The sequence below is a fragment of the Erithacus rubecula genome, assembly GCF_903797595.1.
Source record: "Erithacus rubecula genome assembly, chromosome: 8".
NCBI lineage: Eukaryota > Metazoa > Chordata > Aves > Passeriformes > Muscicapidae > Erithacus > Erithacus rubecula.
Window position 1 is genome coordinate 17,731,973 of NC_136659.1, and position 12,740 is coordinate 17,744,712.

Sequence of the window (12,740 nt, forward strand, 5' to 3'; positions counted from 1 at the left end):
ATTACAATTTTTGGTCAAGAAAACAAAGACACTTTTGAGTCTTAGCATCCAACTTCAGAACTAATAAAGTTTCTTCTCAGGTCCCTCACTAGACTATGCGGGTTTTCTGGCACACCAGATGTGTGTGCCCAATGAGTTCTGCTACATAGAAAAAGGGAGTGAGGGGGGGATGTCTTGTGGTGTTTTGTCTGGTGGTTTTGGTTTTTTGAAGTATAGGCATTGCAGAACTGGATTGTCTGGTAGATCAGAAATTCAGGCTGGGAGGGTGCCATTTCTTTTTGTTACTGTCAACCTTTCTTTGTGTTTAATAACTACCTTTCCTCAGCATAGTAAGTCTGTAAATTGCACAGAAAGTACCATGTTGGAAGAAAACACTACGCTGCATATATTAACTGCTGTACTTTCTATTAAGGCACCTTTATTCTGAGCTTCCTTTTAAGGAAGTAGTTAAAAAATTCTGCAGAATGAATACTTCTGGGAATTTTGAACGTTTAACATTTTTAACCATGATTTCTCTATACTTAATGAATAGTGGAAAGTGAATACAGTCAATACAGTTTGGTTACTGTGGGATTTTTTTGTTAGTTAACTGGCAAACACTTTAGACAAAATGATATTCCATAACCATGGAATAACATTAGGAAGTGACCATATCTAATAAAAACAACTTTTTTTTAAGTTTTATGATGTGTACCTATGCCAAAACAACTATGGAGAAAATGGATTTAAAAATAACAGATGCTGTTACAATGTGTTATGTTAGGAAGTTAAGACTGCCATCTACTGATTTTTTTATTAAACCTATTAGTTCCTAGAAAAGTGTATGTGCATTTTTCAAGTGACAGTTCATTTTGATAGTAGCTACTTTCAAGGACCTTGGGCCTTGCCAAAATCAGTTTCTGTCCACTAATAGCTTCTCTTAGTAAGATAAACTATGTTTATTAGTAACAGGTTTTAAAGAAGTTCATGCTACTACGTTGAACTGAACAAGAAAAAATCCTTTATGCCCTTAGTTGACTTTAGTATTCAGAAAACTCAGGTTAGTGAGTCAAATAGAAGTGAGTTGATAACTTGTCATGGTCATGTATATATCTCACAATTACTGTCCCATTTTGAAAAAGTGATTGCAAACTTTTTGGGAAAATTATGCTAAGGGGCTAAAAAAGTCAGACAGACTCTTATATAGTAGACATATCCAAGGTGTATGTTTGTTCCTAAACTTTTTTCCTTCTGTACAATGACAGCATCAGGCTTAACTTGGTTGAGGAAGGCAGATCTGGTCACATATTTAATAATCATTTTCAACAGAAATTGTAATATGAAATTATATTTAATTATAATTAATTATAATTATATGCAGTGCTCTAGCAGTATCCCATACTTAAATGCCATCCACCTCAAAGGATATTCCCTGTGCAGAAAGGCATTTCTGTACAGCACTGATAAAATACTATTTTCTCTATTAGGAAGATAATGTTGCCTTATGATGTCTTTGTTTCTGTAGGCTTGTTACCACAGCTGATAGGTGTTGCTCCAGAAAAGGCTATTAAGCTAACTGTACGTATCTTTTTTTTTTCTTTCCTCCCTGACATCCTTTTGTTTGTTAACATGCACAGGATTTATTTCCTAAAATGTGTGAAAGATGACCACTTACAAGCATTCTAATATATATGGCTACAGATGTACTTGATATATATTAATAAGCAAGAAAAATAACTTAAAATAGAGTGTAATATATTGTATCTTTATTAGGTTAATGACTTTGTCAGAGACAAATTTACTAAGAAAGATGGTTCCATTCCACTCCCTGCAGAGATCCTTGCTGGAGGCTGTGTAAGTATCTGTCCTGTATTCCTAGGAAAAATTGATTCTCAGTCACGTCCAGAATAGTTGGAATGACAGTTAATGGGTGTGCTCTGTCAATTTGAACAGGAGTGCTCTTTTTTTCTCCCCATCACAAGAACTAAAAAAAGGACTTTTTCTGTTCAAAAAACATAGCAGAATTCTGAATTAAGTTGTCTTGGAATGATGTGCTTAAACAAATTGTGTTGGCCCAGTTTGTGACTTTCAGATTCAGTGGTTTTATTCACAAAGTCCAAAGAAGAGGGTTTCCTATTTTCTCCTTCCTTATGTTCTGCTGGGTTGCCATTCATTGTTAGTTTGGGAAGATAGAGGTTCTCCTTGAGAATGGATATAGGCATAATTAAGTTTCCTTCAGGGGAGGGATGGAGGTGTCTAGAATGGTTTAAGGAAATCTAATTCTTACTGAAGTTTTTAAGAGGAAAAAAAATACACTTTTCAACTTGCTGTATGTGAAATTTTTACTGTTGTGAAACTTGGGAAAAAATGAACAATATGGCCTTAGCTTTCAGGTAACATGTATGAGTGAATTGTCTGTTTAAATGACTTTGTATAAAATGCAGCTATGTAACTTCAAAAGCTAATTACATCACTCATCCAGATACAGTTAAAAAGCAAACCATGTTTTTGTTGGAAGTTGAGGGCTGTAATTCAGTGGATGTCCTAGTAATCTGCAAGTGGTTTGAATTGATATTGATGATAGATTTCTTTTGGTTTTGCACATTGGCTAATTTCATTTGTGGGATTCCCTGACAGTTGTTAACCCTATAATATGTTTAAAGCTTGAGCTGGGTTTCTTTTGTAGCAGAGAACACTAATGACTTCCAGTTGAGTAGGCTGACAGGCTGGTATAAAACCTCCTTGGCTTACAACAAAACCTGGGGCAGAAAGGTTGTTGACCTCTGCAAACTTTTAATTCAAAGAAACAGCCCTGAAGGGAGGCTGCTTATAGTTCTGCCTGATTGAATTTGGCAGCCTGGTACATGCTTGAGTCTTCACCTGTCAGTGTACAAAGTTTATTTTCTGAGAAATGTGAGAAAGCAGCTCTAATGTGTAGCTAGCAGAAGACTAACCTTTTTCTAGAAAGCTCAGTAACACAGAAAACAAATACAGGTCATCTCTAATGGCAGAGAATGTAATTAATTTGTGTTGTGCTTATATTCATAATTAAAATCAAACATCTGATAATGAATTTTATTATTTTGCATTATTTTGCACAGAATTATGTAATACTAAATTCAATCTACATTAGAGCCTTTTTCACTTGCTAGATACTCTTCTTTCAAAATAATTTCTTTGTCTTACTAACATGAACATTCAAAAATTGAGGAGAAATTGAGTTTCAGATAAGCAGAGGTTTGGGTATTTTTTCAAAGATGAGCAGATTTGTAGTCTGTAAACACAACACCTTCTACCTGACTGTCCAAACTGATATTTTCATCTTTTTTTTTCGAGGTAATATTAATCTTACTCAGTCTGGGAGAATTCTAAACAAAATTGTAGAAGTAGTGTTGGTCTCAGTTCAGCAACCTGAGGGATGTTTCTTTGTAGCTTCCTCTGGATCATCTGATATCTTACCAGTTGAATATTTTTTTTGTCTCTTCTGCTGCTTAGTTCAATTTTAGCAATTCCACTTCTTCCTAAATGGCAGAATCTTTGTTAGCAAGCCTGTGAGGTTAAGAGTCTGAAAGTAACAGTTGGCTAAAACAGGGGCAGTCAGATATTAGACTTTTTTTTGTCCTCAGACCTTTTTGTTCTCATTTTGACAGCACTTGTCTGTGTTGACTTGCTTGGAAAGGGTGTTGGTCTTCACACTTCTGGTGTTATTGTGTTCTGTTTTTCTACAAAATGTTACGGGGTGCAACCAACAGTTAGATCCAAGGAAGGACCACAAGCTTAGTCCATTTCCCTGCAGGAGCACAAAGGGCTTTGTGTTTGGGTGATGCTACCTTTCATTTTTCCTTTATTCTCTACCTTCTCTCTATGCAAAATGATGGGTTAATGTGGGAATGTTTGGATTTTATATGTGCCAAAATAATTTTCAGCATTTGGATTTGGGTAACTTGGGTTTTTGTGGCTTTTTGTTACTGTTCAATACTTGAATATTTTGCTAATAGTATACTATAAATATAAGCTAAAAATAAAACATTTTTTTACCTTGTCATAATATCAGAAGAAATAGCATTATGCCCACAATGTAGTTCTCAGAGATGGACTTGGTACTGTCTCTGACCCTGACTTACCTAGTTTAGTGTTGAACTATCTCCTCATTAACAGTAAAAATGCGGTTTTTGATCATTTCTGGTATGGAACTGCTTGTGGATGAACAAGATGAGCAAGGCATATTTTCAGCCATTTTACAGAGTTTACAGCAGATACTTTTCATACTTTAAAAGCCTTCCCTTTGCAAGGTATACAAAAGCACATTGTGCATACCACAGTCCTCAAACAGCAAACAAAAGAATTCTTGTGAGGAAGTGCAGGCAATCTGGGAAAGTTTCCAGCAGACATGGCAAATTCTCCTCTCTGGATGGTAGTGCTGTATCAAAGCTTAAGGTGTTACAGTCTTCTAAGACCCACCAATAAGGACATGAACGGAGTGGTGGTTCAGGAGACCCTGTGTGGTCTGGTCAGTATCCTCAGCTCTGGAGTGTCTGGAAGGAGTTCTGTGCTGTCCAGCAAAGGGGCCACTCACAGGCATGTCCCTCCTCCAGAAATGCTGACACTGAGAGACTGAATCGCTTTGGCCAAAATCTTCCTTCTCAGGCTCCAATCATTCTCAGCTTCTGTAAGCTCATGGAGTAAAGTTGTGTTCCCAGTAAGAAGAAACATCTTCCTTCTCACAGCAGTTACCAAAGACTTCCGCCCAGGCAGTGCCTGTTTATATGGTCAGCTGCCTGTCTCTTGTCTTTCCTTCCTTCCTGCAGGGCAGGGACCTCCCGCAGGCAGCCCATGCCCTGTGCTCCTTTAAACCTACCTGCTGGCTGCTGGGCAGTGTAAATGTCACTGGGAAGTGCAGGGTCTGCTCTGTCAGAGCCCAAATATTCCCAGCTGCACTCAAGCTGTAGTTGTGTTTGAAAACTGCAGAGCAGCTTCTGGGGCAGCTCAGTTACAGCAGCCAGGTCATACCTGTCAGTGAAAGGGCTCTTGTCCCTGATGGATGAAATTGATATCCCATCTTCCTACCTGCCTGAAGTGTGCTGGTTTGTTAATCATTAACAGCACCATCCATATTTACACAGAGCAAACAGTTTCTTTCCCTACTGTTACTGTAATTAATTGAATTACATTTCCTTGTAATTCAGTGATTAACCTGCATTCCTGCCTTTGAAGTTTTCAGCTACCATTAGCTTTGAGTTGCATGGAGACTGAGTGAGGCTTTGGCAGTGCTTTCCCCTGTCCCAGCAGAGGCCTGGGAAGCAGAGAGCACATGCCTGATATGGACGGTGCTTCCCAGATTTGCTTATACACAACACATGTGAGGACATCGGGAAGGGCAAGGTGCTCTAGGGGAACTGCTCATCCTCAGCTGGGAAGCAGTGTTGAAGTAGACATCTAATGCTGTGTAAATGATTCATGATTACTGTGACAGTAGACAGATGCTGTGATTTTAGACTGTAACTCCTATGAGTTACATGGGAAGAAGTGTATTCTTCCCATTCTGTGTGTGGTGCTTGGCATTTTGAATGGATGGATTGTGTTTCATCAGAAAGATGTTTTTGCTTTATGCTGTAGGAAGAACGATGATGTGGGGTGCCAGGCAGAAAGGGTCTTGAACCTTTGGAGATGTAGGCAGTGCATGTGTTGATAATTAAAAGTTGGGATGCGTGTATGTGTGTTTGTGTTTGCCCATACATACACAGAGAGGTTCAAATTTACCACTGATTTTTAAGTTTTCATAAACATTAAATGTAGGATTCAGTCTAAATATTTTTGGTATGCTTGTAAGAAATAATTTTCATACATGTTTATATATATACATACATGTACATAAAAATGCATATAGGTTTATCAAGCAACTAGGAATGTGTCAGATATTTAGTTTGGAAAAAACAATGTAAAATGTTGATGGTTTTGTTTAACATACACAGAAATATAGAATTATAGCTGTCAGATGGCTTTTCCTTCAAAATTCTGAAGATACGTTACTTATTTTATTATACTTAAAATAAATAAAGCGAAAAGCAGAATTAAACTTTACTACTTTACCTTGATTCCTAAGGTGGACATTTAAAATCAGGGAAAAAATTATTGTTTAATAAAAGAGACACTAAGCTCATGCTAGGTTCATAAATAATATCAGCTTTGCCTAGAGAAAGAAATGCAAGTTCTTTTGATGTTTTTAAACAAGACTGTTTTAAGTAACATCTTATTTTAGCTGCTTCTGTGGGACATAGCTGGGGTCCAGGATGTGGTGTTTTCTGAAAGGAAGGAAGGAAGGGCTTGAGGTAGGCCTCTCCCCTTTGGAGCTTATGCCTCTTGGGTGGAATTGGAAAGGGCAAGAGGTCTCATGTTGCAGGGTCATTTGTGTATTTCCTTCAGCCTTTGGCATGTCATGGGGCGTTTGCTGTGGGATCTCAAACTACATCTTTTCTCTCATAACCTTTGCTGTCAGATTTAGTTCCTTTATTTGCTCCTTGTAGAGTTATTTTACATGACATTAAGGTTAAGTAGAAGCTTTTATTACTGGTATTTTTGATGTGTATGAATAACCTCCATTCAGAAACAAATTTGTCAACCTTTTTTAAAGTGTCTGTTGCAATTTATGTGTGAAGCGAGGATTTATGAGAGAGCAATCTAGATTTACTGCACCATCTCCAAAAGCAATTCAGGGACTGCAGTGTATACCTGTGTGCATATACGCGTGCACAAGTATTTAACATACATAGCTGACAGCTGAAGTAAGAGACTTTGAAAAAGAATGATGCTGATTGCTAATGATTTGTACAGGAGTGTGGAGATTTATACTGCAAACCTACATGCTTCCAGTTCATATTTGTTTGGAGATCCTTTGTGTCATTCTCCTCTGCATCTTTTTCTACAGAGTGCTCTTATGCTCCCCAAGGCAGCACTCTCCTCTGCCTCACACGTTCTTTGTCAGATAGATAGCCACCTTTTACTTAAATAGAAAACACAGACAAACTAAGAAACCTTGCCTTCACTGTTTAAAAAATACACAGTGAAAAAGTGAGTTTTCTTGTGTTACATGTTCTATATTAAAGTCACAGGTTGTGCTGTGTGTATTTATGATCCATTGAGGGACCTAACACATTTATGCCACTCCACTGAGTGCAGCGCTCCTCTTCGTGTGAATCAAATCACTGCTGGGCAGAACAGTTTGCCAAGCTCCAAGTAAGACAGCGTTAGTCAAGACTCGGATAGAAGGACATCCTGCTAATAGGGAGTATTTAACTGGGTGTCTAGGTACTTACAGCTCTGTTTGAGAAAGCTGCCTTGAGAAGTCTGTCAGCACTGTAAATACTCAATGGTCTAAGTGTTGATGTAATTAAAGAGCTTTTCAATGGGCTTTCTACTGATAATGTAGGCTTAGGGTTTTCCTTTTATTTTATTTTGGTCAATAATCTGACCACCAAATCATCTTCTAATACTGTTGGAAAATATAATTCCATATTAACTACATAGAATTTGTAACGTATTTCTAATTAGTGTTGCTACTAAATTATTAAAATGTGTTATGTTCAGAGTCTTTTGCTTTCTGTATCAGAAGAGGGCTATGGCTGCGGTAGGCAGCTGTGCACCTAGGAGAGGAAAATGTTAATTGCGGGAAGATTGAATTCAGGGCAGAAAATAGAAATGTTTACAAATTGGCCTATTTGTGTTTCTGTGGTGGGTGTTAGGCTAATAGGAAGAGTTATTTTGGCTGCTCTGCAGGGTGTGCTAATTTTTAACATTAAAAATAAAAAATGGAATTTCACATGTACATGTAAACAAATAATACATATTTAATAGGCAGGTAGCTGGTAATTGTCTAGAAGGAGTGAATTTTGCAATCTAAAGTTACTTGAATTTTTTGGTGTTGTCGATTATATTATTTAGCCAGAACATGCTGCTTAACATTTTATCTACCAAATTATTTTTTAAAAATATATAGAGAAATGCAAAACATTTGATATTGGTTTTATGCTTAATGTATTGCATACAAACAAACAAAAAGCTTAACAGAATTTGCCAGATGGAAATTCTCTAAATTTTATTTAGATTGTAACTTTGTGTAGCAAGACAGCCATTTTGTCTTGCATACATAGGTGTGTATGAACTGGAAAAGGTGAGATGAGAAGTAGGGAGAGTGTAAAGAAGGTCTTTGGATATAGGAGTGGTGTGAAATAACTGAGTAAACACAATGTAATAAGTCCAAGGAACAGAGAAGATGGGAATCGCTTTGGCTGGTCTGAGAGTTCTTGTGATCTTCCTGATGGTTGCAACAAATGTCCACAAAAACAGGCTTTGATTTGCTTTCAAAGAGGTGAAGAACTGAGGGAATGAAATTAAGATTAACTGTATAGACTGATTATTTGAGTGGGAAGTGTTAAAGACAATAATTACTACAATGGAGATAATTAATCAAAAGCAGTGGTTGATCTCCCACTGTTTGGGTCAAGGTGCTTCAGTAAAGGTGTTGCAGTGATGATTTTAAATGTCAATATTGAGTGAAGTAATAAACAGGGCTTGCAATAAAAGGCTATCAGTGCTCAGTGAAGGCTCAGTGAAGTATGGGATGCTTGGTCAGTGAAGGTGTTGATGCTCCTTGCCCCCTGCCCATCCATACTGCTGAACTGCTGGGTCATTCTCAGTAAGAGCTGTTGAGGTTTGCAATGCTCTTTTGTCTCTAGGCTAGAATAATTCAGATTGCCAGCTTCTGAATTTGAGAAGCAAATCTCAAATTTATTCTGCCTGCTGCTGGAGAGAGAAAGATTGTGCTGTATGCAGAAAGGATTAGTGTTCTTTAGTTGTCAGTCAGTTCTCAGAGAATACCATGCAGGCTGTCCAGGAGATGTCGTGTCAGACTATTGTTTTACTTCACACTCCTGTATGCACACCCTCCTCCCAACCCCCCAGCATCACAAAAAGAATTTAGACTTGGACAATTTAGAAGTGATAAAAAGTTTTAACTGCAGATATTCTGCATCTGTTTACTTCACTAAAATTTGATAGGTTGGAGGACTCGATCAGAATTATTAGGAACTTTTATATTGTGCAAGAAATACTTTTTAAAGGTGGATGTGTTCAAATGGTTATATGCCACAATTTTTAAGGAAGAGGGTTTAATTTTTAAATGAAAAAAGGTGTCTTAGGAAGAGGGGAGGATAACAAGCTTAGTAAAATACAGCTGGATTGTGTTGAACCACAAACTTCTTCAGAAGTGAATGGTAGTACTTACAGCAAACCAGGGAGAAATCTAAACATGTAATTTTAAACAGGTTTAAAAACTCTGAAACTGAACTGTCAGATTGAATCTCTCTCAAACCTGAGACACAGTTCTTTGAAAGTTTTTGGCTAAAGTGCAGAATCAGAAGCAGCTTTACAACACTACGGCTACGAAGTTTGCAAGACAGTCCTTCAACACTGCCAAGAGAGTATTTCCTGCAAGTAAAATCTGTCATGCTCAGCTCAAAGATATGACTCCTGTTTCTATCTAGTATCATATTTTGAAATGTTAGTCTTCCAATTTAAATTTCATATTTTGTTTCCACTTAGGACTATTACAGGCTGCTAAACAAAACTCCAAACACCTTTTCTAATAATTTAAAATTACACTGTTAAATGCAAATTTACCTATTAAACAGCATCACTTCTAAATGCAAATAGCATGTCTACACATTGGTGATGGATTATTATTGAATAAACATAAGGTCTTCTTTATGTGTATTTGATGCCTCAGTCACACAAGTCTAATGATTATTTTAGTTTAGTATTTCCTGTAATATCTGATAGACTTCTAAACACAGCCATGACTTCTAGAAAGTGATGTCGAGGAGAAAAACAGAGACAAACTGAATTAATTTACCTCAGGAGGCTATAGAAATATAAATGTAAAATCTCTTTTTACAAATCCGTGATTTCTGACCTGGGGCTTTTGACTTCCAGACAGGTGCTTTATTAAATCTCTCATATATTTTTACATGAGAATATCAGTCAGTGCAGTGAGAAGTGAAGGCACTCACCACCTTGCAAAAGTCAGTATGTCACCACATGCTCTAGTAATGCAATTTGCTTTCTTTTTCCTTGGGTTTGCAGGCAGGTGGTTCCCAGGTCATCTTCACTAATCCTCTGGAGATTGTCAAGATTCGGTTGCAGGTGGCAGGAGAAATTACTACAGGACCCAGAGTCAGTGCCCTTTCTGTTATAAAAGATTTGGGTTTCCTTGGTCTTTATAAGGTACGTACTTCTGCTTTGAGTGCCTTCATCATTTTATGCTAAACTTCTGTATTGTCAAAACAAAACCAGTTAAAAACAAAGACATCTTTTGAATTTAAAACCAATCTCTTCCTGCAGGGCAGCCCCACAGTGGAAAACTGAAGAAAACTCACTTCTATATTAATGGCAGTGGGATACAAAAAAATACTCCCCCATTCTATCCTTTGGGCTTTTATGCCAAGCTACAGGGAGTCCTGTATTGCAGACCTGCTGGCTTCTGGCACTGCTCATTTCTTTTGGTGGGGTTTTGTGAAAAGTTTCTTTAGCTTTCCCTGTGCGTTTTTCTTATATTTCTTTTGAATCTCTGTATCTCTATTGTTATCATTGCAGCAGGATATTCTCTTTGTTTTAATAATTTGATGGCAGTGAAACAGTAGTGAAGTTTAGGAGGATTCAGATTTTTAAGAAGTTAAGTGGTGGGATTTGTCAATAAATTCTGCTGAAAAAAGCCTGTTCTGTATGGTACTGCAGCAGAATGCCAGTCAAGAGATTCCTTCCCTGCAGGTATACTTACTGCCATCATTACAGATCAGGTGTAATGGAGCAGAAGCTATTAGTTTCCTTAAACAAGGAAGAGTGTTTCTTCCTGTATCTTCTACCAGTGCAAGGGGTAATACGTAAATTCTGCAGTTATATTAGCTTTGCACTTACAAAACATTGCTTTATGTGATTTGCCCATAGACCTGCAATAATACTATAAAAATGTGCACAATTACTTTTAGAGCTGAAGCTTTTGTTTTGAATTTGGTAGATGAGATTCATGACCATTGTGTTTCATTTTTAAACTGCACCCAATTTGCAGCATTTCCTCTCTTTTTGCTGATTTTCCAGTGCAGCTTCTTTGGTCAAACAGATGATGATCAGTGTGAGGTCTTACAGTGCTCACTGTATTTTAGTAGTGCCTTTGTATTTGGTGGAAAAAGGGCTGGCAGGGACTTGTCTTGCTGCTTGCTTGGTTGTCAGAATTACATAAGGACTGATCTTTATCATGTCTCCTATTGCCTTTGGACGTATAGTGTGTAAAAAGTATTTATCCTATGTACTGATGTCAGGATTGATGTCACGTATAACTTACCAAACTTATACACGAACCTTGAAGTTCCTCATCCCAGACACTTAGTTTACATATGCTTTATTCTTATTTTCAAGTTCCCTGTATTGTCTGTTTCCTGAGACATTTTCTGTGTTATTTATGTGGTAGGTCAAATGAGTTTGTATTTTCAGGGCTCAGGCTGCTTGCTGCTTATCAGTTTTAGCCTTATTTACAGAATTTATTTGCATTATGTCTCTTTTCTCTGTGTCAGGGTGCCAAAGCATGTTTCCTCAGAGACATTCCCTTTTCTGCAATCTACTTTCCGGTTTATGCTCATAGTAAAATGATGTTTGCTGATGAAAGTGGCCATGTGGGAGGGTTTAATCTCCTTGCAGCTGGAGCCATTGCAGGTAATTTTGCAGAATGTTTCCTAAAAGTAATTTTTTTTTCTTTCAGTGAGTAATATTTAATATTCATTTGGTAGCCCCATAGAAAGGAAGGGTACTGTACCATTGTATCTGATTTAATCTAAATTTGATCACTGTTATCCTTAGTGGGAGGCGATGTAATTTTGATGAGAGCTAATTACATTTGCATAATGTGGATAAACAGCGTAATGCAGCTCAGCAACTTGTAGTCAAATTTGATCTGTCTGTCTCAATGGGGTTTTACTTGTTACTGAGCTCTCAGAGTTGAAGGCTAATTTGAATCTTTGATGAACATAAAATGAGAGATCATAAGAGCTAAGAAGAAAATGACTTACCCAGGTTTGGATTCTGGAATAACTGAAAAGAAACTTGGTTCAAATGTAATTGCTGAAAATAGGGCATTAGTTTGTAAAGAAGCTGAAGTACCATACTCTGAAATTTAAAATATTTTACAGTATCTCAAACAAGTTTAGTACAAAGACAACATGCAGCTCTGATAAAAAGTTGTTTATACTCAAGGCAAGGGGTATAAAAATACTAGATGTAGGAACTGTAGTGATGGATATTTAAACATGCAGATAGAGATGGCCAGATTGTGCACTGCCAAGGACAAGCTCAGCAGATGAAAACAAGGTATCTGCACGCAGATTGTGAATGATTCAGTGTCAGAATCTGCAGTTCAGAAACATCACTGGGCTGAGCAAGACCCTTTGCTACTTGTTACAGTTGTAAGGAATCACTGTATAGATACGTACATCAGTTGTGAGTGCCTGTGTGTGAATAGTAGTTTCCCGTGTCGGACTTGACACAGAGCTTGGCTGCACGTTCTGTGCCATTGGTGTGCTCCTTGTGCCAGAGGGGAGACCACCTAGGAAATAACCTAGCAGATTTGTAGCCTGTTTGGTCTTTAGTATTGCAGAGCTGCCAGAAATGGAAAATGATTTAGCTTATTATATGCACGCAATACTCATATATGATATATT

The 12,740-nt window shown here is 37.4% G+C and overlaps 1 protein-coding gene across 1 annotated transcript in view; it reads left to right on the top strand.

The window, feature by feature from the left end:
* Nucleotides 1-12,740, top strand: part of SLC25A12 (solute carrier family 25 member 12) — a 45,620-nt gene that overhangs the window by 30,109 nt on the left and 2,771 nt on the right. Inside the window, exons 12-15 of the mRNA XM_079310468.1 lie at nt 1,505-1,557; nt 1,753-1,833; nt 10,117-10,257; nt 11,601-11,739. Coding sequence (XP_079166594.1) covers nt 1,505-1,557; nt 1,753-1,833; nt 10,117-10,257; nt 11,601-11,739 — 414 coding nt within the window. The remainder of the gene's footprint in view (nt 1-1,504; nt 1,558-1,752; nt 1,834-10,116; nt 10,258-11,600; nt 11,740-12,740) is intronic.